Here is a 24,763-nt window from a genome sequence, read left to right as displayed (position 1 = left end):
TTGCTGTTCTATTTTAGTGGGGTGGTGGGGAGAGGAAGGACAGTTGGTACCTTTGGGATACTCATTCAACCTCTAAATCAAAACTTCTTAATCTAAGGTCCATGAACTTAAAAAAAAATTATAACTGTATTTTAATGTAATGTTTTCTTTGTAATCCTTTACATTTTAATTTATGCCTTTGAGAATATGATTTGCCATAAGTTCACTTGACTACTAAAGATGTCCATCACACCCACCCACAAAGCAAAGAACTCCTACTCTTACCAAGAAGTTTAGAGAAAATAATAGCAATAGCACCTCATATTTACAAAGCCCTTCAAGGCATTGGAAATGCTTATATGATTTCACTTGGTCTTTAGAATGTATATACAATTTCATCTTATTCTCACAACAATCCCATTAGGTAGGTACTATTATTATTGTATCCCCATTTTACATATGAAGAAGTTAAAACTCAAAAGTTAAGTGGATTGTCTGTGGTCACACAGCTAGGAAGTGTGTGAGGTTAGATTTGAAGTCAAGAAAATAAGTATTTCAGCATTTTATCACTGTGCTACCTAGCTGCTCCACCTTCTAGGCAACATTACCTTTAAAGAAAAAATAGTGGAACTATATCCATGGTTATGGAAGTTATGAGCCCTGAACTTGGTCTTGAAGGATAAGTAGTATTCCTCTAAGTAGAGTATTGGGAAGGCATCCATTGGAAGGACACCAGTTAAAACGAAGATGCTTGATAGAGACAAGGCTGCTCTGCTTAGAGCAGCATCTCCCACATCCAACCCCACAACATCACTTACACCTGGGAACATCCATAGGGGTTAAGCTGGCCAACAAGTCCCGGCACAACTGGCGGTCTCCCTCCACTTTGCTCAGCCAACTAGTACAGTTGAAATAGAGCTTGAGGTGAGGTCGCTTCATGTCGGTCAGGATGACCCTGTCCAAAAACCAGCTGGGACTCATTCCAGTGTTATCATGCTCGATTCTAGAATAGAAGCAAATTCTAATTTAGGGTCAGTGCCAAAAGGGGAGAGCAGATCCCTTCATTTTTTTTATCTGCTATGTTTTTATGTTTCAATCAAGTCATGGGCAAAGTCCTCACTAAGAATTCACAGAAGTATATTTACTTATCTGCATATCTGCCACCTTCTCCCAGTACTATGGAAGCTCCTTGAGGACAGGGACTGTTTCATTTATGTCTCGGGTGGTCTTCCTAACATAATGATTTGCAAAACTGAAGTCATAGAAGTTTATCTCTGGGAGACTCCCTCCCTAGCACCTTCCTTCCTTGATGAGGGCATTTCTATTTTTTTCTCTCCACCACTTTTCAGGGGCTCTAAAACTTTGTTCAAGATCCCCACCACAGTAACCTACCCACACCTATCCTCCCTTGCAAGTGACCCCACTGTGAAATTATAACACCATCTTCCCAACAAAGTGAATTCATGTTGTCTTTTTATCTTTAGGAAAGCTGATCATAACGCTCCCCTTTGAAAAAGATTCAACTGAATTAGATTCAGTTTACATTAGGACCATAGATTTAGAGCTGAAAGGATCTTAACTGTCCCCAATGCTCTTGTGGACAAATAAGAATACTAAGGCTCAGAGAAGTCACACAAAATTAGTGGTGAAGTCAGGATTGGAAACCAGATCCTCTGACAGGGCTCTTTCCTCTATACCACTTTTGGTAAAATAAAGCAGTCTCCACCCTCAAGGAGCATGAAGGAACACTGAGAAAATAGAGCAGGTAGATAGTAAGTAAATGCAAAGCAATTAGAAATAGAAAACATTTGTTGTTCAGAATGTCTCACTCTTCATGACTCCTTGGTAAAGATACTAGAGTGGTTTGCCATTTCCTTCTCCAGCTCATTTTACAAACTGGGGAAACTCCAACAGAGTTAAATGATTTGCCCAAGATCACACAGCTAGTAAATGTCTGAGGACAGATTTGAACTCATGAAGATGTCTTTCTGCCTCCAGACCTGGCCTCTATCCACTATAATACCTTGCTATCCAACTGCTGAAAACAATTGAGGAATATCAAAAAAGGGTAGCTCTGAGCAGGGCAGGTCTGGATGGCTAATAAAAACTTACAGTGGCATTTAACCTCCAGATTTGCACCTCACACAAACCTTCCTAGGTGGACTTACATTTAACAAAAGCAGCTATCAAGTAAAGTCAAGTAAATTAATCTCTTGACATTTTCAGGCCATGGGGAGATATCCTTTGGACAGGTTGGCTTCTGGTTGCCCTCAAATCATACCACATAGCTACTAAGGTCAACTCTACTCAGGGCTATACAATGGTTAGAGCTCTCTCTTTGGATTCTAAAGATCTGGGCTTAAATCTCAGCTTTACTCCTTACTTTATATGCTTTTAGGCAAGTAGGTTTTTTTTTTTTCTTTTCTGAGCCTCAATTTCCTTATCTATAAAATTAGGGAGTTGTTCTAGACAATCCCTAGAGTCCCTTCCAATTCTAAATCCTTACAATTCTGTGATCACCATATGAGCCAAGACTCTCGGTTTTCTTCCATTGTCCTAATCTGTGCCTATTTTGTTTGCAGTATCTAACAAAGACTTTTGAATTTAACCTGATAAGCAAGGGAGTCTGTATGGGTGCTTCTCTGGCCATCAGACTGGCCAGAACTTTTTTCTCCTCTCCTTATTCAGTTTAACTACAGCCCAGAAAAGTTTATGTAAAGTTCTCCTACTAAAGGGTTATTATAGGAGAACTCAGAATCCCAGCTCTACTTGGGATTTTAACTTCCCCATGTTGATAAGCCCTGAGGTCAATCAACCAATCTACAAATATGTATTAAGGTCCTGCTATGCTAAATGTGGGGGAAGAAAAAAGAAAAGTATTTTAAAAACCCTGACTTCAAAGCACATTCTACATGAGAGACAACACATAAATTTATAAATATATAAAAATTAAATTTAAAAAAATACAATGTAATTTGAGAAGGAAAGGCACTAATAGCTAAGGAAGGGAATCAGGAGGGAAAATCTTCATATAAAAGATAGAGTTTGAACTAAATCTTGAAGAAAAAGAAGAATTCTTTAAAGAGGAGGTGAGGAGAGAATATGTTCCAGATTCTAGAAATAGCCAGGACAAAGGTAGAGAAACAGAAACTGTCTTTTTTCTGAAGGCAACAGAGAGACTGTAGAATATAGAAAAGGAGCCTCACCTAACTTTGTAGATGGCACCAACATTATTGGTTCTGACACGGAACACATCCACATTGGCTTTTTCAAAGGCAGATTCGCTCCTACAATGTTCAGGAACAGCAGTTAGTAAAGATCATCATTCTAGGCCCAAGACCCAGCAAGAAAGCCAAAGGCTGAAAACTCCTTCCTGCTCCATCACCTTTCTTATGTGACCCAAAGATCTTTTTGACTCAGTTTGGAAGGAAAATAAAGTGAGTGCTAGCTAATGTTAGGGGAGGTAAAATAATAATAAAAGTAACAACAACAATAATAATAATCTCTTGCCTTTAGACAGTCCTTAAACTTTTAAAAGCCCTATCCCATTTAATTCTTTTCATGTCTCTGAGGAGAGAGAAGAGGTAATATTACCTCCATTTTATCAATAATAAACCTGAGGTCAGAGATATTAAGGGATTTGTTCACTGTCACACTACTACTTAGGTGCTTTAGCTTCTGGGGAATGGGAATGTACAGAAGGAGTATTCAATGTCTTTGGGGTTCTTGAGTCCAGTAGGCTTCATTGCTCCCCAGGACACAATATGGTATTCCCAACAGAAGATATAATGGTGGTCCCAAGTAGATGCAAACCTTGGTACCATTGCAAGAGGAAAGGAAATCAGAGTAAACCAGCATAGTGGGAGAAGCTGAATACTTAGACTCTCACAAACAGTGTGGATAGAACAGAACACACAGCAGACATTCAATAGCTGACAATGTCATCGCCTCCATTTAGAGCAGGACTTGGGTTGATGAAATTCCCTTCCTTGTTCTCTAAATTCAATTAACTTAAAGTCAGAATGGAAGGAGCTTCCCAATACAGCAGTGATCTTGTTTTAGATTCCTCTTACACCATTCATTCTTCTCCTGCTCCAGGAAGTCCAGATGGCTTATCTTTGGTTCTGGTCTAGACTGCCTCTATCTCTCCTCACACCAGTGAGTACTTTCTCTTCACTAGTTCTGAGTTGATATAGGTTATCTCTGAGTGTTCTAAAGGGAAAATGCTCTCATATAACAGTTTGCAGGCTTGTGAAGTGAAAATCTCCATGAATTCATATCATATACCAAATTTCAATGGAATATATTGAAAAATCACAGAAATACCCAAAGATGATCACTACCATGTAAATGGTAAGAACAATAAGACAATCAAAATTGAATGCTGCAAAATTACAGTGACCAACTTGACCACAAAGAAGAGATATAATGAGTTACCTTCTCCCACTTCTTTGCAGAGATGAGAGATTCTAAATATGGAACCCTGCATTAAAATTGTCAGATTGTTTCCAGTATATCTGTTAGTTTTGTTGTGCTTTATAGAAGTACAAAAGAGGGGTGGAATAAATGGGAAATATAGGTGACATAAAAACAAAGTTATCATTAAAATGTATTTTAATAAAATCAAATATAAACAGCAGCTTTAAAAAAAGTTACAGAAGATGTGCTTATTCTGATATTTGTGTTGGCTGCCATATTATTTCAAAGTCTGTGTTACAAATCAAATTTTAGGTGCATCTTGACACCCTCCAATTGCATGTGCTTGTTGTCTATTTTTAAAAATGAGTACACTGTGCATGTCAGAAATTTCTGTTCTTCGTAGTAGTACATAGGCTTTGTGCTAAGTCAAGGAGTGTTTCTTAGAGACAAGGCTCAAAATCTCTGAAAGACAGCTCATATCACAAATGTAATTTTCAAGTGTAGTCGAAGGTGATTTTTAAAACTTGTCTATGAGACAACAAGGAGAGCAAGTCAATCAATACTTAAAGAAATTAATTCAGACTACACATGGGAAGGATAAATGAGGGAAAACTGAAAGAGCAGTAGGTAGCAATAGAACAGAGATCTGCTCCTCACCTGCAACTTTTCAGCCCCAAACAATGTTCTAGATTGGTCATTGAGAATTAGCCATACCTGCTCCTCCCTCCCCTACATCTATATTGTTCTGGATTTAAACAGAAAAGTTATCATTCAAGTTCAGGTAGGTTTAAGACAAATACTTTTCAGGAAATAAAAATCACTAAAAATACATATACTATTTCATCCTTTTGTTGTGAGCAGAGACAGAGAATTGATACTTTCTTACCTGGGTCCTTCTGGATCTAATAGCAAGCAGCATGAGAAAAAAGAGCATACATGCATCTCCCTTCCAACACACCAGCACCCAATAGAAACCCAGTTGATAATAGCTACAGACAAAACATGGCATTTCAGCTTCTGATTTAGAAAGCTAGCCAGGATTCAGCCCCAGCCCCAAATGCCATGCATTCTCCATTGGTGAAGTCTTGACAATGGAAATGTGATTCAGAAAGATACATGAGATTCGATCCTTTTGCCATATTGTAAAAATGGTAACATAGCATCAGGGACTCTGGTAAAATAGGGAATGAATCTACCAGGAAGCTACAGGAAGGAGATTTTCTTCGGTTTCTGTGTCTTCTCCTAAAAAATATTACTGATTCTGGCTATGGACTGATTGATTGGGACAACACCAAGTAGATCATCACATATCTGTTAGGTGCTGAATACAGACTGTTTGATTGTACTGTGATTCATTCTCTCTGAAACCTCATCCTGTCTTCCTCAAAGAGTAGCCAGGCCATAGGATTTCACTCTACTCCCTAGGCTTTCAATTAATTTTCATGCCTTTTCTTCCACCCTTTTTGAATGTCCTCCTCACTCCTCATTTTCATATACCTTCTCTCTGCTTATCCAAAACCTTTCCATTTTGCAAAACCCAATTAAAAAACTCTTTTTCCATGAAATCTTCTATGACTAATCCCACTCCATCCTGATTTCATCATTGTACTCCCTCAGTATTTATACAGCTTATGACAGTGTTTCCCAACCCAAATTTTACCACATTTTGATAAAATAACTCAATCCCTTCCCTCCAGACTGAACTGCCCACCAGTTCAGACACTCAGCAAGTGGGGAAAGGACAAGGAATTTTGGGTGGGAGGAATAGGACATAAGGAAAATAAGTCCAATTTGTTTTAAATTTATTGGTTTTAAGGAATCTAGACTTTTAGTAGTAAATGTTTAGCAATCTGGTAAAATATACCATGTGCTAGCAATTTGAAACTATTGTTCTATATGAATCTATCATGAATTTGTCTATATGTTACTTTGGAATTCTTCATTCGTTACATGTGTAGATGTCTTCTCTCCCCAGCAAAAGTGCAAGCTCCTCTAGAATAGAAATTGTACGTTCTACTTTTGTATTTTCCCCCTCCCCACGGCACCAAGCATGGAATTAGTCAACCACTAAGTGCTTGGAAATATTAACCTTCAGGAAAGAAGGAAATTGCCTAAGTAGAAAATTTAAAAACTTAATTTATAAACTCCTCCCAAGAGACAAGTATCTCTATACCTGCCTTAATCCAGAATGAGATACAAATGGAGGTCCTGACTTTCCCTCTGGCTCAACACATACCTGTAAGTCCTTCTTCACCCAGCAGGGAGGAAAGAGAATAGTTTCTTTTGCAGGATCAGCTGGTATCTGTGTGGCTCCTGTAGTTCTCATCTACCTCATCTACCTAGAATTTCCAGACCTATCTAACCTAGCTAAATCTGGATTTGATCTATTATCTATCCTGGAGGGGTTAGAGTGATTCACATTTATATGATTAGGGGAATCAAGTGGCTATCAGAGTCTTTTATTGAAAGGAAAGGTTAATGGGAGGAAGGAAGAACTGAAGAGCCTTGGATGCTTAGATGGGGTGCTAGACATGATCTTTGCCTACTTCTTCCCAGTTTCAAACTCTCCCATATTACAGCTATTCCATATGGCAAAAGAGATGGATATTTCATGTAATCTTGTTACCATGCCCATTTCATTTGGATGACAGCCTTCCATGAGCAAGTCACTCTCTGAAGTGTAAGGTTTATATGAAGATGATACCCTATTCTGCAGGAATCAACAAAACAGGAAGTTACATTTATAGCCCCAAATCTCATGCCACAGCCCACTTTTTAAGGAATCTAGGCCCTACTATGGCTTGCAGAGAAAAATTCTAGAGAAAATGACTGGCATTTTTTACAGGAACGATGGTGCCGCTCAGAGGAAATCTTACCCTTTGTGTTTACCCATTCCCAGCTACCCTACATATATTGAATATACAATCTAAAAACAGAAGTTAAGGTCATTAGCCTAGAATCTTAGAATGACTCCAAGGTAATACCCTCTTTGAAAAGTATTAATTGCAGTGAGGTATAATGAAAATCACATTTATTAGGATTTGGATTCTAGTCCTCGTTTAACATGAACAAGGCATTTTTCTTCTCTGGGCTCAGTTCTTTTGGGTTTTTTTTTTTCACCTATAAAATGAAAGGATTGGAGTGAATCACAGTGATTTTGAAAATGCAGCTCCCCATGAAACTCTCCAGGTAGCTGTGACATCAAAATTATTTTCATTTCTAATACACTAAATATTGATAGAGAAATTCCATAGAAACAAAAGCTCTTTGCAGGAAGTATCTCAATAATTTTTAAGAGTATAAAATGACCCTGAGACCAAAAAAGTGTGAAACCACAAGATTATATTATCTCTAAAATCTCTTCCAGTTTTAATATTCTTTGTTTTATGACTGTTTGTGTGTGTGTGTGTGTGTGTGTGTGTGTGTGTGTGTGTGTGTGAGAGAGAGAGAGAGAGAGAGAGAGAGAGACCTCCTTCATTTAGAGAATAAAGCCACCTCCTTGATCATGGGCTTTCCAATGCTATTCTAACAGCCAAGTTTAAAAAGTTCTATCTTCCCTTCTCTTCTATATAATTTTTTTATCACTTATTGGTTATGCAAAGTGTTTTCACAAACATAAAGTAACATCTGCTTCTCACACCAGCCCTGGGAAGTAGATAAGGATTTTATTCCATGAGTCAAGGAAGAAGAAATTGAGGCTAGAGAAGAAAAGTGACCTCAAGTAATTAGTATCAAAGTAGCTAATTTCAAACCAAGAATAGAGTTGAACCATTCTGCCTCCTAGTCTAGTGATCCAAATCAAAAATAAATTTGAGAAAAGATTGGTCTGAATTAAGGGATAATGTGTAAAATGTTTTAGGTAATTTGTTTCAACTACATATAAAAATCCAGTCTAATGACTCACAAGAAAGAGTCCTGCTTCAGTGAATACAAAGAATCATTTAAAATTAGTATAGTTTTGTTTTGCCAATATGAAAGCAGTTTATAGCCTCTGACATGGGTTATCAATGCCCTCTGCTCTGATAATTGTTTCTGTTAATAACTGAGCTGGCAAACCACTTCCTTAAAAAAGAACAAGTCTCAGCCCAGTTGCTGTCAGGGTGATTGGACATTCTAAAAGAGCAAGGCCAGAATTTGTGTATCTCACAGTATGGGGAAACCAAGTGGGGAAGTTATGGCAGAGGGAAAGGATTCCATAAGAGGAGCAGAACAGCTCTGTCACATAATTCTTAATCCAGTGATCTTCGGTCACTTTATGTGATGATGGTCACCAGGTTGTCTTTTCCCCAGACATTATCAAGACAGCCCTCCTACTGCAGCTTGGCAAGGACCATGGCCAGCTCAATGTTTTTCCAGGATACTCACTTGCTGGAGAGATGGAGCTTGGGAGATAACCCATTCTCCCCAAAAATGGTGATGAAAACGTTGGCATTGGTTCCTGCACCCCGGACATCACCAGTCATAGTGATCACTTCATACACTGAGGAGGAAGAAAAGAATATGTGATTGAAAGAGATAGAGGAAATCACTATCTAGAGTGACAGCCCTCCTAAAAATCATCTAGACATATCTTTTGCTTTATAGAGGAGGCAAACTGAGACCCAGAGGTGGAAATTGCCCATGACCAAACAACTACGAAGTTAGAGTCAGGATTTGATCCCAGAGCACCTCAATCCAGAGAGTAATGGTATCAAGGCTTCCCAAACAACAGGTTGAACTGCTAAGAATGCTGGCTCCAAAGTTTCTTTCCTGATTGAGTTCACAGTACTTTCCTTTGGACATTCACCCAAACTGGTCTTCTTGCTGGTTTCCTTCACAGCATGTACCAGACACCACATGCTACAGGCAGTCTTCTTTGCTTTCTCTCTTCCCTTGACCCCTCCCCCCCTTCATTCCAACGACTGCAGTGCTCCCATCCCTTCCCAATTACCTTGTAATTGTAGCCATATGTAATTATGTATACTTCTGTATAAAGTTGTTTTCCCTTGAGAACATTAACTGTTTTTTTCCTGCTTTTGTAGCCCCAAAACCTAACATCATACCTGGAACTTGGCAGCTCTCATTCGATGCCTTCTTCTTGTCATTCTATTGCTCACAGAAGAATCAAGTGCCAGAGCCCAGAGACCCACCACTTCCTTGATCTATGGAAAGTGTTAGAGGTATTTCTGAATCAAAGAAATACCAGCTCAGTTGGAAAGGACCATAAAAGTAACTTAGTCCATTGCCTCACTTAAGTCCAGACCAATAAGGACACTTGCCTTAGGTTCACAATAAATTAGTGGAAGAGACAGTACATGTCTTAGACATGCCCCATTGCTCCATAAAAAAACCAGGTCTGTTATGCTTATTCTTTCAAAAATTCTACAACTCTCCAGGAAACATTTCCTTGTCCATCTCCTCCCTCAAGGAGCTAATCTACTACCATATCTTCAACTATCTCCTCAATTACATCAAATTCATCTATATCTCTATAGATATCTATATCTCTAGTCCCATTTCTCTCCCAGCTCCAATGGCAATACCCAACTATCTCATGAATGTATCCAATTGGATCACAGAAACATGAAGATAGTATGGTATAACAGCACTGGACCTGGCATATGGAGAGTCCAGCTTATCTATGGTTCTAACACTACCTAATTGTATGAACTTGACTGCTCTGGTCCTGAGTTTTCACATCAGCAAGATGGGAACAATATTACCTATATATTATCTCACAAGGGTATCATGAGATAATCACACTATAAATTTTACCTAAATGTGAATTATCTTTATGATTATTATTATATATTTTTAGTCCAAGTTGTAAACCGTTTTCCCAATGATCTCTTTATGTAGAAAGAGCTACTTCTTGTATTACATCTCCCATTTGTAGTTATTCCCCTTAGGGTCGGATGTTTCTGGGACCAGCAAGACAAAAAATTTGCTCTATGGGCCCTTTCTCAAGGAAAAATAATGGATACTGGCTTGAGATCCCAAATGCTCTGCCCTATGGCCTGACACCAAGAGCACAGTGGGGGGAAATCTTAGTCTTCTTGAAAGATAGATCTCTTATTCCCAAACAAGAGTACATTTGGATGAAGTGTCTTAAATATGTAGAAGTGTTATTACATTGATATATTCCACTGATCTAGCTCCCGGTGGGTGAAGTAAAGAAGAGATTGAATTCCTCAGGAGAAAATTTCAACAGGTTTATCTTAGACATGCCCTATCCCTCCATTTTAAAATTTGGTGTGGTCAGGTAGCAGGTAGCAGGTAGCAGGTAGCAGTTTGTTTGGACATAGTAATAGGGTTGTGGTGTACTTCAAATTCAATTTGAGTCAATAGGATATGGCAGCCCAAAAATCTGGGCTATATTACAAGAAGCATAACTTCTGAGAATAAGAAGTTAATAAAATCCTGGCTCTGGTCAGACCACCTGCAGCTATTTTTAAACTGTGGGTGCTAGTGTTTAGAAAGGATATTAATACGTGTCCAGTAGAGAGCAACCAGGATGGCAAACGCCTTGTGTCAATACCTTGTAAAAGAATATTCTTGGGGGACTCACAGATGTTTCCCAAAATCCCTCAAATGATAGCATTTAGGTGCCTGTTACATAGAACCTGCTTGTTGGGCGGTCCTATAGTAGGCACTTTGGAAGAAGAGAGAAAAATGCAAGTCACCGAAGCTTAGACTTGGAAGTTGACCATTTGGCCCAAGCTGTCCTAATCAGAAGTCTACTCTGTGAAATTCCAGCACACGTTTTGATCCAGTCCTTTCTTACAGACTTTCAATAGTGAGGAAAACTCCTAACTTCATAAGACAACTCTTCCCAATTTTGAATAGCTCTAATTGTTAATAATTTTTTTCTTTTTAGTGAACTTTTTTATGTCTCTCAGCAACTTTCATTCATTGTTCTAGTTCCTCCCTCCTCCCACACAATAGTCTTTCAAATACTTAAAAACAGCTATCACTATCCCTCTCCTAATCTTTTCTTACCTAAACATCCCAAGTCCCCTGATCCTTATAGAGCAGTTTCAAGTTCCCATTAGGTTCTGGTCATTCGACTCTTGACAATGCATGCTACATGGCAGGTGCTTAATAAATGCTTGTTTACTTGGTCCAATTTTCCACATAAAATGTGGTACCCAGACATGAATAATAGTCCCCATGTAATTACTAAATCAGCTCTGAACAGAATGTGACTGTTACCTCCCTCAGGTTGGAAACTGTTTCTATTAAGGTAGCTTGAGATTGCATGAGCTATTTTGGAGGTTATCTTATTCTACTGACTCATACTGAACTTGAATTTCACCCAGATCTTTTGCTTATAAACTTCTTTAGCTAAGACATGTCTAGTCTATACTTGTAAAGGGTCCTCAACATTTTTCTCTCCATCTCTCTCTCTCTGTCTCTGTGTCTCTTTCTCTCTGTCCCACCTACCCCCATCTCTGTCTCTGTTTCTCTCTGTCTTGCTGTCTCTCTCTCAACAATATGACTGAACATTATTCAGTCTACTTCTACAACATATCCAATCCCATGCTTATGTGCAGGCCCTCATCACCTTCCATCTGAATTATTACAATCATCACCTAACGGGATTCCTAGCTTCCAGTTCTCATACTCTCTAATCCATTTTCCACAGAGCTGCCATAGCCATCTTCCTAAAGTACAAGGCTGACCGTGTCATTCTCCTGCTAGCAAACCTTTTGTGGTTCCTTGTTGCCTCCAGGATAAAATGCAATCTCCGCAGCTTGGTATTTAAGCCCTTCACTGTTGGCCTTCAGCCTACCTTTCAAGGCTTCCTTCACATTATTCCACTTCACATGCTCTATATTCTAGCCAAACTGCCCAACTTGACAGTCTCCAGACCTGCATTTTGTGTTCTGCCTCTGTCCTCTTCCAGAAATGCACTCCCTCCTCACCTCCATCTCTTAGAATCTAGCTAATTTCATGGTCCATCTTAGAAGAAACCTTTCCTCTAGTTTTTAGTGTTTCCTCCCTCCTTAAAATAGTCATTTGTGTGTTTGTCTCTTTGTATGTTATATTCCTTTCACAAAATATAAGTTGCCTAAGGGCAGGCTCTGATTTTTGTTTTCACTCTGTATTTAAACCAGTACAGTTCCTTGCCTATACCATAATAAATACTAAATAAATGCTTGTCAGATCATACAGATGATTTTCAAACCCAAGTGTAGGACCTTACATTTATCCCTTTTAAATTTCATCTCATTCCATTCATTTCATTGTTTTAGACTGTCACAATCTATTTGGATCCTAATTTTTGTCATCAAACATATTAGCTATTCCTCTGAGCTTCGTGTCATCTGCAAATTTGATAAGTTCGCCTTCATCCAACCTTTATTAAAATGTTGAAAAGAACAAGGCCATGACACTAACTACAAATATCTCTACAGACTGACACTGATCCATTAATCAACATTCTTCAGGTCTAGACATTCAGCTGGGTTTGAATTCAGCTAACAATCAACATCTCTTTGTCTTACCCATGAAGATATCAGAGGATAGGTTAACAGATATTTTGCTAAAATCCAGCCAGACTCTGTTTAGATCATTCTGTCAATCTAGCAACACTGACCCAAAAGGGAAGTGGGGAGAGTGAGATAAGTCTAGTTTGATTTCATATTATAGAATTAAGAATTAGGAGGAACTTCAGAAATTAACTGATGGACAAACTGATACCAAAAGATTAAATAATTTACCCATACTCATAATGAAATAAAACAGAGACAAGATACGAAAACCTACTCTCTGACTTCAGGACTAATTATTTGTTATGCCTTACTGCCTTTTCTTGGTTTAATGAACTCATGTTGACCCTTAGTATTCACCACTTTTCTTTCTAAGGAGAGACCATCTTTTTCATAACATACTCTAAGATTTGCCAGAAATTGGTGTTGGGCTTACAAGCCTAGAATTTACAAAACATAACTTCTCCCTTTCAAAAATCATAGATTACTATCAGCAATTTAGTAGAGATATCCATAAGCTTTTTCAATTACCTATAATGAGCTACTTTTCTGAGCTTAATGACTTGAACTTATAAAGGACAGCTTAGATCTCTAATTAGTTTCTTCTTTTGCTTAAATTTTCTGTTAACCACTGTTGTTCTATTATGTCTAAGGTCATCCCTGTTAATAAAGAAAAAAGAAGCAAAGTAGAATAGCTCTCTGCCATCAATTCATCATCAATGATTATGACCCCATCTAGCCTGAATTGTGGTCCCAAGTTACCCTCATTTTTATCTTCTTTTTAGGTCTTTAAAAAATCTAAGTTAAAAGACATTTCTATATACAGACAGTTCCCACTTTATATAGATTTACATTATGTAAACTTGACTTTATGTAAAAAAATTCTGAAAGAAAAAATGTCTACAAATCCTTCAAGATTTTTAAAAGTTAAAGACTAGTTAAGGATAAAAGTGCTTGCTATCATCAGATATATGGCAGGGGGGGAGGGGGAGAGAGAACAACTATCCAAATATCTCTTGAAGTAAAAAAAAAATCACACAGCAAACTACCAATGATAAAGGCTAGATGAAGTGAGTAGGGAGGGAGTAATAACACACTTACATTAATTTTACTGTACAGTACTGTGCATACATTATCATTAACTTTTCCTTTCTTTTCATAATCCTGTTTATTATCAGGGTACAGTATTTAAAATGTCTGCATTTTTAGTACAATTTATGACTTGTGTAAAGATATTATTTTGTATATGCCTTTGATATATAGGCTACGTAAAGTGGCTGGGTAGGGACAAACTTATATTACATAAAAATTGCTTTATATAGAAGTCTATGGGATAATCCACTTACATAAAAACAAGAACTGTCTGTAGTCATGTAGGAGGCAGTTAGGTGATACAGGAAATAGAACATTGAGGTCAAACCCTGATCTCAGATACTTGCTAGCTATTTGATCCTGGGCAAATCACTTAATTATTTTTTACTATAGTTTCTTCATCTGCAAAATGATGATAATGGTAGTACCCTTTTCCTAAAGTTGTTGTGGAGACAATAAATACAGAGAATATAGCATAGTCCTTAGCACATAATAAGCTACATAAATATTAACTATTATTTTATGTTAATCTTTTTAGGCATTTAGACTTTTCTTGTCTCATTGAAAACATTTGTATCTCCAGAATCCCACTCTTTGGCCAATTTTTTTTTTTTCTGTAGAATCTTAGCCCTTGACATTTTCCCCTTTCTCTGAATTCTTTTACATTCTCTTTCCTGGTAGTTACACAATTCAGCCAGTGTATGAGACTTGGAGAAGTCTCCAAGACTATTTCTATAGGTTTCTTCCAGATCTGCCATCTCCATTTTCTAGGATAACTATGCTGTGAATCTAGCCATAACCCTCATGTAGACCCTCAGCCAGAGGTTCCTCCCCAGTACTAGAACTATGAGGAAGCTGAAACTGAGAATTTGTCACTAAATCATCTGTTCAGTAATGTGATGAGCTTCATTCTAAGAGCCCCAACACTAGCTAATTGCTTCTGCTCACTGACAATTCATTTATTGATTTATTCAACAAGTATCTACTACATGCTAGGTGCTGATAGTAGAGGAACAAAAAATGAGATGGTTCTTGAAAGGAACTTAAGTTCTACTGGGGGAAAACAATGTCTACATAAGTAAATAAATACAAAATATATGCAAAGCAAAATTCAAAAGAAATTAGTTCTTTACTAAGAGGCATGACCTTAAACATAGAATTATCGACCAACAGTAGTTAACAGAAAATTTAAGCAAAAGAAGAAACCAATTAGGATGGGGCACTAGCCAGGAAAAGCTATGTGCAGAAGGTAAAACTTGAGATGAGTCTTAAAGGAATTTAAGTTTTGTAAGAGACAAGGAGAAGGGAGGGAGTATATTATAGATGAAGGCAATAGACTATACACATTTTAGAGATGGGAGAAGAGAAATCATTGGAGAATATTCCCATACCACCTTTTCAATCTGACCCATTCCTTTTTATTAAAGAATGTATTAATATTGCTCCATCCTGGTTAAGGATCTGCAATGTTTCAATGAAGCCTAGATGATTCAGTTCTATTTATCTTCTGGTCAGCTAATCAGTCAACAACCAACATGCATTTGCTCAGTGCATACTGCATAGCAGTGTAAAGGCTAAGTTCTAGGGATACAAAGAAAGGTAAAAAAAAAATCTAGTTCTGCTCTCAAAGAGCTTACATTCTCATAGGGCTGGGGAATGGGGGTAAAACATGCTAATAACTAGGTAAGATTTATGCAAAAATGGGTGGCAGGTGATCTCAAAAGGAGAGGCCCTAGTAGCTAGGAGAATGGGAAATGTTGCATTGATGATGAATTGTGGAAAACTTAATTACTCTGATCAAGACAATGATCTACTACAACTGCAAAGGACTCATGATGAAAAATGCTATCCACTTCCTGATAGAAACCTGATGGACTCAGAGTACAAATTAAAGCATATTTTTTAACGTTTAGTTTTCATGCTCTTTTGTTTTTTCACATAACATGGCTAATGCAGAAGTAGTTTTTGCATGATTTTATACGTATAATGGCGATCCTACTTCTTGCCTTTTCAATGGATGGTAGAGAACATGAAGGAAAGGAGAGAATTTGGAGATGAAATGTTCCATATATAATGTATATGTAATTTTTTCCTGAGGCAATAGGGGTTAAGTGACTTGCCCAGGGTCACACAGGTAGGGAGTGTTAAGTGTCTGAGATCAGATTTGAACTCATATCCTCCTGACTTCAGGCAATTCCAATAGACTTGTGTTGGAGAAAGCCATCTACATCCAAAGAGAGGACTATGGGGAGTGAATGTACATCACAACATAGTATTTTCACCTATTTTTTGTGTTATTTGCTTGCTTGTTTTTTTTTCTCATTTTTTTTCTTTTTGATCTGATCTTTCTTGAGTAGCATATAAATGTGGTAATATATTTAGAAGAATTGCACACATTTAACTTATATTGGATTATTTGCAGTCTGGGGAAGGGCAGAAGAAGGAAGAAAAATATGGAACACAAGATTTTGCAAGGGTGAATGTTGAAGGCTATCTTTGCATGTATTTTGAAAAATAAAAAGTTGTAAAAAAAGATGTCACTTAGCCCCACCAATTTACTTTACAATTGGGGAAAACAAAGCCTCAGAAATAAAGTAATTTGCCTGAGGTTGCACAAGTAGTAACTCTCAGAACTGAGATTTGAACACACTTATTCTGACTCCAGATGGAGCACTTTTTTACTACACAAGGCTTTTTGACCGACTACAAAAACCTTTATAAAGTATTCAAAAAGCTAATATCTTAATTTAACAAAATGAGAAGATGAGATTCAGAGGTATTTAGTGCATGCTCAGAATCACAATTAGTAAATTATATAGACAAGATTCACACCCAAGTCTTCTGCCTCCAAGCTTAGGTCCTTTGCATTTCACCAATGGTTTTTAACCTGAGGTCCATGAAATTATTGTTTAATATAGAATTTGATAATTAATTTCAATAAAATTAGTTGCCTTTGTAATCCTATATATTGCATGCATTTAAAAATCTGCTTTTCCAGAGAGCCCAAGAAGGTCCATAACACACACAAAAAGAAATGAAAAACCCACCACAATGCTTCACTGGGAAGAGTTAGAAGAAATGTGCTTTAAATATCTAAAAGGCTGTAATATAGAAGAGGGATTGGACTTGCTCTGCTTGTCCTTAGAATGCAGAGCTAGGATTGATGGATGGAAATTAGAAGAAGGCTGCTTTTTTTGGGTTCAATATTAAAGAAGAACTTTCTAAAAATAAAAGCTGTCCAACCATGAAATGAGTTACCTCCCAAAGTAGTGAGTGAGTTTCTCATCACTGGAGGTGTTCAAACAAAGTTTTTTTTTTAAATCTATGAAAAAAGTCTGCATAAAAGCCCAACTTTGATCTTACTGGCTGTAGAACTAAATGAGATAATAAGTATAAAATGCTTTAGCTCCTATATAAATAAATACTTAAATCACAAATAAATATCAACTGTTATTATTATGGCCATTTGTCAGATATATATATATGTGTGTGTGTGTGTGTGTGTGTGTGTGTGTATGTGTGTGTGTGTATATATATGTATATATGATATATATATATATATATGTATGTATGTATATATAGGATTCCTGCTTAATTTGGGAGATTGATCTAGGCCAGGGCTTCTTAAACTTTTTTCATTCATGATCCTGAATATACAGGTATGGTAAGAACTGCCAAATTCGGTTCATGTAGAATAATGTGAAGTCAGAGTCTATTGTTAATTCATCCATTCTCTCTCCAATCTAGTTACCATCTTTAAAGACATTCACAACAACCTTTGAGACAACCTTAATGGAACTTAGCTTTCCCAGACTGTTTTATTACCACAAGTTAAAACAGTTGTAAATTCTATCGACTATAATTGCATACAAAGGAACTTAGCTTTCCCAGACAATCTCGATTGGCATATCATTAGACAGGTCTGGGGACATGGTTTGTCAGGTGCAAACCATCTAGCTCTCTGAACCCCCTCCCTCTTGAGTCACTGCCTTTGCAACTGAGAAACCCCCAAGGCTACATGGCCCCTATAAAAAAAATCCACTTTTGATGAAGATCTTTGCTAAGTTCTCTTCAGGACTAAGTCGGCTAGTATGAGGCACTCTCTCTCCCTCATAGTGCCTTCTCTTTAATGGCACCTTTCTCCTAACTCTGGTCACTCTAACCTGTCAGTCAATGATTTTCTCCCACCTCATGAAGTACTTCCTTTCTCCTGGTTAATTATGAATTTCCCAGAGGAACTTGTCTTTTTCTTTGCTAACTGTAAGTTCTCCTAACTCTATTTCATATTTGCCATTCCTGGTACCTATTTTACCTCTTATTTTTTAATGTAAACTCTGCTCCTAAATAATCCTCCCTTTTGGCAAAAAGAATGGCAATTGTGAATTTGTTACATTTTTATTTCAAACTAGGTATTGCTACCTCAACCTCATCAAGTATATAAAATAGGTATACAAATTACACAATTACTGATAATAAATCCTGGGGCAGCTAGATAGTATGGTGGATAGAGCAATGGCCCTGTAGTCAGGAGGACAATAAATCATAATTTCATAGGCCACATTCAGTTATAAGACCCCATATGTGGTCATGATCCACAGTTTAAGAAACTGGAATATAGATAAATTCTCCTAAAAGCCCCTAACGGTTCATTAAATCACTGAGGATCAAATGAGATATCTGAAAAATGCTTAGCACAATGCCTGACACATAGCAGCCACTTAATAAATGCTTCTTTTCTCCTTAGCACTGTTCACCCACTTTGGGCATCAGCCACAACTTGAAAGCAGATCCTGGTCTGTAGTTTAGTTTATCATACTTCCTCTTATTTTAGGTAGAGCCCTGTGAAGTCATTAATGTAATTGAGAGTAGGAAAAAGAATACCCAAGTTTCTCCTTGTCTTCCTCTTCTTCACCTGACTACCAAATAGCCTTTCACTTTACTTATCACTGGAAATCCTTCTAATGTTCTCTTTTTAAACTAGAATTCCAGAGCTGAAAGGAATTTCAAAAGTTTGTTCAATCCAAGCCTCCTCCTTTAGTGAGTTAACAAAAATTGCAAAGATGGAAGGATGCAACTGGCTTTACATAATGGTGTTAAATTTTGTGGTCCCCACCTGCATTAGGGTCAGAGAAAATGAGAAATCCAATCTAGTTTCCCATTGTACTTGATGCTAATGTAAAACGATTAGACCAGACTATCTTTTGCAAGGTTCATGATAAAATGGATCATAAACTCATAAAATGAGTTTGGCAGTGAAATGTCAATATCAAGTACTTGAGAAGTCAGTGGTTCCATGTTTGTCTGCTTCATTGATTTCAACTACTCACTGAATGTTCATGTTACCTGAAACAAATCTTTCCATATGTAATTTTGGGTCTTGTCCAAATGATTGGTTCCAGTCAAGATAAGCCAGCATAAGGATATACAAAGAACATGAGGATAAAGACCAGGAGGTCTGGGAATCTAGTCCTCTATCAGGGCTTCATAAACTTTTTCTACTTGTGATTCCCTTTCACTTGAGAATTTTTTATATAACCCAGAATATATAGGTTTGTTAAATAGGCATACAAATCAAATATTTACTGATAAAAAAACCCACAATTTTGTGACACACATTCAGTTATGAGACTTCCTATAGTGTAACAAACCACAGTTTTAGAAGCTAGGTTCTATCTTACTGTATGAAAAGGACAGAAAACATATTTAGACAAGTTCCATCATCTTAGACTTAATTAATTCATCTATAAAATAAGGAAAACATTTTGTCTTTCCAATTTTATCTCATATTATTCCTTTCCATTAACTTTATATTATAGTCCCTGTCTTATTTTCTGCCCCTTTACTACTCTATCCTTCTGCTCACTCTAGTCCCAATGCCTTTTGGAATTTCCAACCTTGTCCTCTTCATCTAATGAATTCCTCCATGTCTTTCAAAGCCTAAATCAAACATTAGCTCCTTTCTTGCATCCCTTCAGCCAGTGATCATACTGTTCATTAGTTTTGTGGCCCCATAGCATGTAACCTCTGATATAGATATGTTATATTATTGTATATTCTATATTTTGTAATATTGTAAATTGCATATCCATAAATCTGGAGATTTTATCTTCTAAATTATAACCTCTAAAAGGGCTGTGATCATGGTGGTGTTTTTCCCTTAAATTTTGTACTTTCCTTGGCTCCTAGAACAATGTTTTATATACACATTAGGCCCCTAATAAATGACCACTGCATTAATAAGAATAATAACTAACATTTATTTGGTATTGTTTAGTAATTTTTTATGTCTGGCTCTTTGTAAGCCCATTTCAAGTTTTCTTGGCAAAGTTACTGAAGTGCCATTTCCCTTTTCAGCTCATTTTACAGATGGGGAAATTGAGGCAAATAATACTAAGTCATTTGCCCAGGGTCACATAGCTAGTAAGTGTCTGAGCTTGGATTTGAACTTAGGCAGATGAGTCATCCTTTCCAGGCCCACCACTCTAAGCAGCCACCTAGCTGCCCTAACTACTATATAGCTCTTTAAAATTTTGGAAAGCATCTTATACATATCTCACTTTATGTTCACAACAACCCTGCAAAATAGCTGTTGTTATTATCTGTATTCTACAGATTGAATAAATCAAACTTAAAGTGGTCAAGCAACATATCAAGGGTCAAATAATTAGTAAATATCTAAGGTAGAATTGGAACTCAGGTTTTCATCCTGATTCAAAGTCTACTGTCATGTATACACTTTGTTTAAAATACTATCTCAAAGGATTTAGCACTACAAAAAGACTTTGAGAAATGGTTTAAACCTCTCACAACTTGCCCAAGATCACACAACATAGCAATAGAATGGGGATTTGATCCTGTATTTACTCCATAGGTAGCATTCTTTCCACTCCAACTATTATTTTCTTAGGAATAGGTGTTATTAGTAATAATGCATTACTATAATACTTTATGAAGTTTACCATCTGTTCTCCCCAACCATGCTATAAAGTGAAAGAGGAATAACATCCAACTTGTAGATGAGGAAACTGAGTCTCAAAGAGCTGATATCATTTGCCCATGACCCCACAGTACAGCATACAGCATGGTTTTTTTTTCAGCTAAGTTGCTAGGGAGATGCCATTGATGAATTCAACCACTCAAGATAGGGTGGGCAGCAAGTGTCGATAAGACCTTAACTCTCCATGGAGGGATTTTGGATAAAGTTCTTAGCTGAATCTGTTCTTTATGTACCCCTGGATGGGACCAAAGTAAAAAAAAAGACATTGCACATTTTCTTCCCTACTGGAAGTTCCAGAAAGAAAAATGGGAGTAATGACCTACTTTCCATTCCCCAAACAAGTTTCACACTTTCCTGCCTGAATATGCAATTGCTCACAATCTTCAAGCAAGCTCCCCCTCTTTACTAGTTAAATTCCATTCCCATCTTTTTAAGTCACCTCAGATACCCTTTTCTCTTTGAAGACTGTTCCCATTCCTCAACCATGAATTACCAATCAATAAGTATTTTTTATGTACAGTTATCCCTTTCAAATCCCGACTTTCCCCATCATGATTTTGATACATCAATATATCATGATTGACATTAAAAAAATTATATGGGAATTTTGGGGAAGTTTTGTGGAAGCACAGATGACACTTGAAGGCCAATAGACAACACAGAAAAATGTTTAGAAACTCATAAATGAATACAATATGTGATTAGTATTGTATAACATCAATATCTTTTATCTTTTAATACTATAATAATTCAAACTTCTTTTTTGATACAAAGAGAAAGCCAAAAAATTTTACCAGGATTTTCTAGATTGTGGAGATGCTTCCCACCCTAATCCCCATGATGTGTAAGGGATAACTACCAAGCATTATGCTCAGTACCAATTCTATATTCAAGAAGTTCACATTCTAGTGGAGGAAATGACATGCAAATAATTAGGTGATATGATAGATATAGATATAGATATATGCATACATATAGAAAAAGAGAGAAAGAGAAAGAAAGAGATAGAGAAACAGAAACAGAGAGACAGAGACAGAGAGAGAGTTAATTGATAGAGGTACTCTCAGAAGGAAAAAAGCGCCAACAGTGAGGAGACTAGGAAAGGCCTTCTGCAGAAAGTAGTGTTTGCCTTTGATCCATTAATACCCTTTCTAGGTCTGCACTCAGAGAAATCAGTAAAAAATAGAAAAGGATCCACATATATAAAAATCTTTAGAGTACCTCTTTTAGTGGTGGAAAAGAATTGGAAATTGAGGTGGATGCCCACCAACTGGAGAATGTTTAAACATGTGATATAAGAATGTAATAGAATACTATTGTACTGTAGGAAAGGATCAAGGTGATTCTTTCAGAAAAACTTGGGAAAACTTGTATGAACTGATGCAAAGTGAATTGAGCAGAACCGGAGAATATTGTATATGGTTAACAGCAAGATTGTGTGATAATTATGATAGACTTAGCTCTTCTCAGCAATGATCCAAGTGATCCAAGACAATTTCAGTAGACTTGGGATAGAAAATGTCATCCACATTCAGAAAGAGAACTATGGAATCTGAATGCAGATTGAAGCATATTATTTTCACTTTTTGCCTGTCTTTTTTTTTCTTTCTTTTTTTTTCTTTTTTGTACTCATTCTTCTTTCATAATTAATGTGGAAATATATTTAATATGACTGAACATTTATAACCTGTATCAAATTGGTTGCTGTTTTGAGGAAGGGGAAAGGGGAAAAGGGAGAGAGAAAAATAGAAATCAAAATATTATAAAAGTAAATGTTGAAAAAAAAATTTTTTTAAAGAAATTGGTGTTCCATTTGAGTCTTAAAGAAAGCCAGGAATTCTAAGTAGTGGAGATGAAAAAGGAAAGCTTTCCAGTCATGGATACCATCAGTGCAAAGGCAGAAAGTTGAGAGATGGAGAGTGTATTTGATGAACTACAGGTAGGCTAGTATGGCTAAATTATAGAGTACTTGGGCATTTAGATGGCACAATGAAAAGAGTGCTAAGCTAAAGTCCACAAGATTCATCTTCATGAATTCAACTCTGGTCTCAGACACTTTTTAGCTGTGTGACTCAAGGGAAGTCACTTAACCCTGTTTACTTCAGTTTCCTCATTTGTAAAAATGAACTAGAGAAGGAAATGGCAAACCACTCCAGCATCTCTGCCAAGAAAATCCCAAATGGGATCACAAGAAGTTGGACACAATTGACAAATGACTGAATAACAAGAATGCATAAAAGGAAGTGAAGTTGTAGGATAGAAACCTAGGAAGGGACCGGGTTATAGTTTTAAATTCCAAACAGATGACTTTTTACTTGATCCTAGAGGCAATAGGAAGCCACTGAAGGGAACCACTGAATATCACTGAGCAGGAATGTGATGTATCCTTTAGAAGACCTATCCTTTAGAAAAATCACGTTGGCAGCTGAGTGGAGGATCTGAACTTGGATAACACTTTGTTTTGCACCTCTGAAATATACTCATGAAATATGTGATTCATACAATTTGGGTTAAAAAAAAACTCTGCCTCTTACTATCTAGGTAACATTGGTTCATTTCTTCTTTACTATGTGCTGGGCACTGTGCTAAGTGCTGAGGATACAAATAAAAGCAAAAGAGAGATTCTGTCCTCAAAAAGCTAAAATCTAATGGGGAAGACTTGAAGCAAACAACCAAGAGTCAGCATTCTTACTTGAAGAAATTACTAACCTATATATTTTCTTTTCATACAAATATATGTATGTTTATACATAAGCCTATATCTACATAAACTCATATGTAAATATTCAATGTCTTCTTTTTGTCAAATCATTTAATTTCTCTATTCCTTAATATCCTCATCTATAAATAAGATTGAGCCAAGTGATCTTTGGTCCCTCTAAATCTATGATGCTATGAATTACTCTTGCCTACTTCATAGGGGTATGATAGTGATCCCATGGGTCCTGTCTACATGTGAAGGATTGCTCTTATTAATAGCATTAACTTTAATTAATCAATGTCCTTAAGAACCTATAATCAGGAATGGGTCAAAAATACCTTTGATTTTAGATACCTACCTTGACATTAATGCTGCTCTGCTCAAGGACATCATTTTTAGTTCTTTGAATGAAATGTCATCTGTACCCCAGAGCCAGTGGTATCTTGACATTCACAGAGGTCATGGTACCTCTAATGGAAGTGTTGTTCAAAGATGCTGTCTGAATGCTTTGCTTTGTAAGTGCAGAAATAGAGAAAACTTCAAGAGCCAGGGAGACTTCTATTCAATGCAACTCAACTAGGTTGGCATTTGTAAAATCCCACTCCCAACCTTACCTTTTACAAGCAATTTGTTAGGACAGGAAATGGGAAGCTAAGATTAAATAAGATACAATACTTGCCTTCACAAATTTCAAAGTATAATAGGAATTAAGTGAGTTACAAAATATTATTTGAGAAATATAGAAAATGCACAGACAAAATGCTATGTTAGATCCTAGGAAAGAAAGGTGATTTCTAGCCAGAAGATCAGAGAACCTGAAAGGCTAATATAGATTCCATAAAGATGTAGCTTTTATACTGGATCTTGGAGGAATGGGAGGATGTCAACAGCAATTAAATCAACTCATTTCTATTCAAAGTGCATTATTAATCACCTTGCTGTCCTTAAGAGAGGAGGAAAAAAGCATTTATATAGTACTTACATTATATACTAGTCTCCAAGCTTATATGAAGGCATATAGCTATATAAATTAATATGTAAATGGACAATGTCTTCTTTTCTTCAAAACATTTAATTTTGTTTTGTTTTGTTTTATTTTGTTTT

The 24,763-nt window shown here is 36.7% G+C and overlaps 1 protein-coding gene across 1 annotated transcript in view; it reads right to left on the bottom strand.

Moving 5' to 3' along the window:
• Window positions 1–24,763, bottom strand: part of LOXHD1 (lipoxygenase homology PLAT domains 1) — a 271,094-nt gene that overhangs the window by 230,934 nt on the left and 15,397 nt on the right. Inside the window, exons 2-4 of the mRNA XM_051969666.1 lie at window positions 8,764–8,878; window positions 3,186–3,266; window positions 798–982 (exon numbers count right to left, since the gene is read on the bottom strand). Coding sequence (XP_051825626.1) covers window positions 798–982; window positions 3,186–3,266; window positions 8,764–8,878 — 381 coding nt within the window. The remainder of the gene's footprint in view (window positions 1–797; window positions 983–3,185; window positions 3,267–8,763; window positions 8,879–24,763) is intronic.

This window comes from Antechinus flavipes, chromosome 1 (assembly GCF_016432865.1).
Source record: "Antechinus flavipes isolate AdamAnt ecotype Samford, QLD, Australia chromosome 1, AdamAnt_v2, whole genome shotgun sequence".
Classification (NCBI taxonomy): domain Eukaryota; kingdom Metazoa; phylum Chordata; class Mammalia; order Dasyuromorphia; family Dasyuridae; genus Antechinus; species Antechinus flavipes.
The sequence above is the reverse complement of the archived record's forward strand: the minus strand, read 5'-3'. Positions and strand labels throughout refer to the sequence as shown.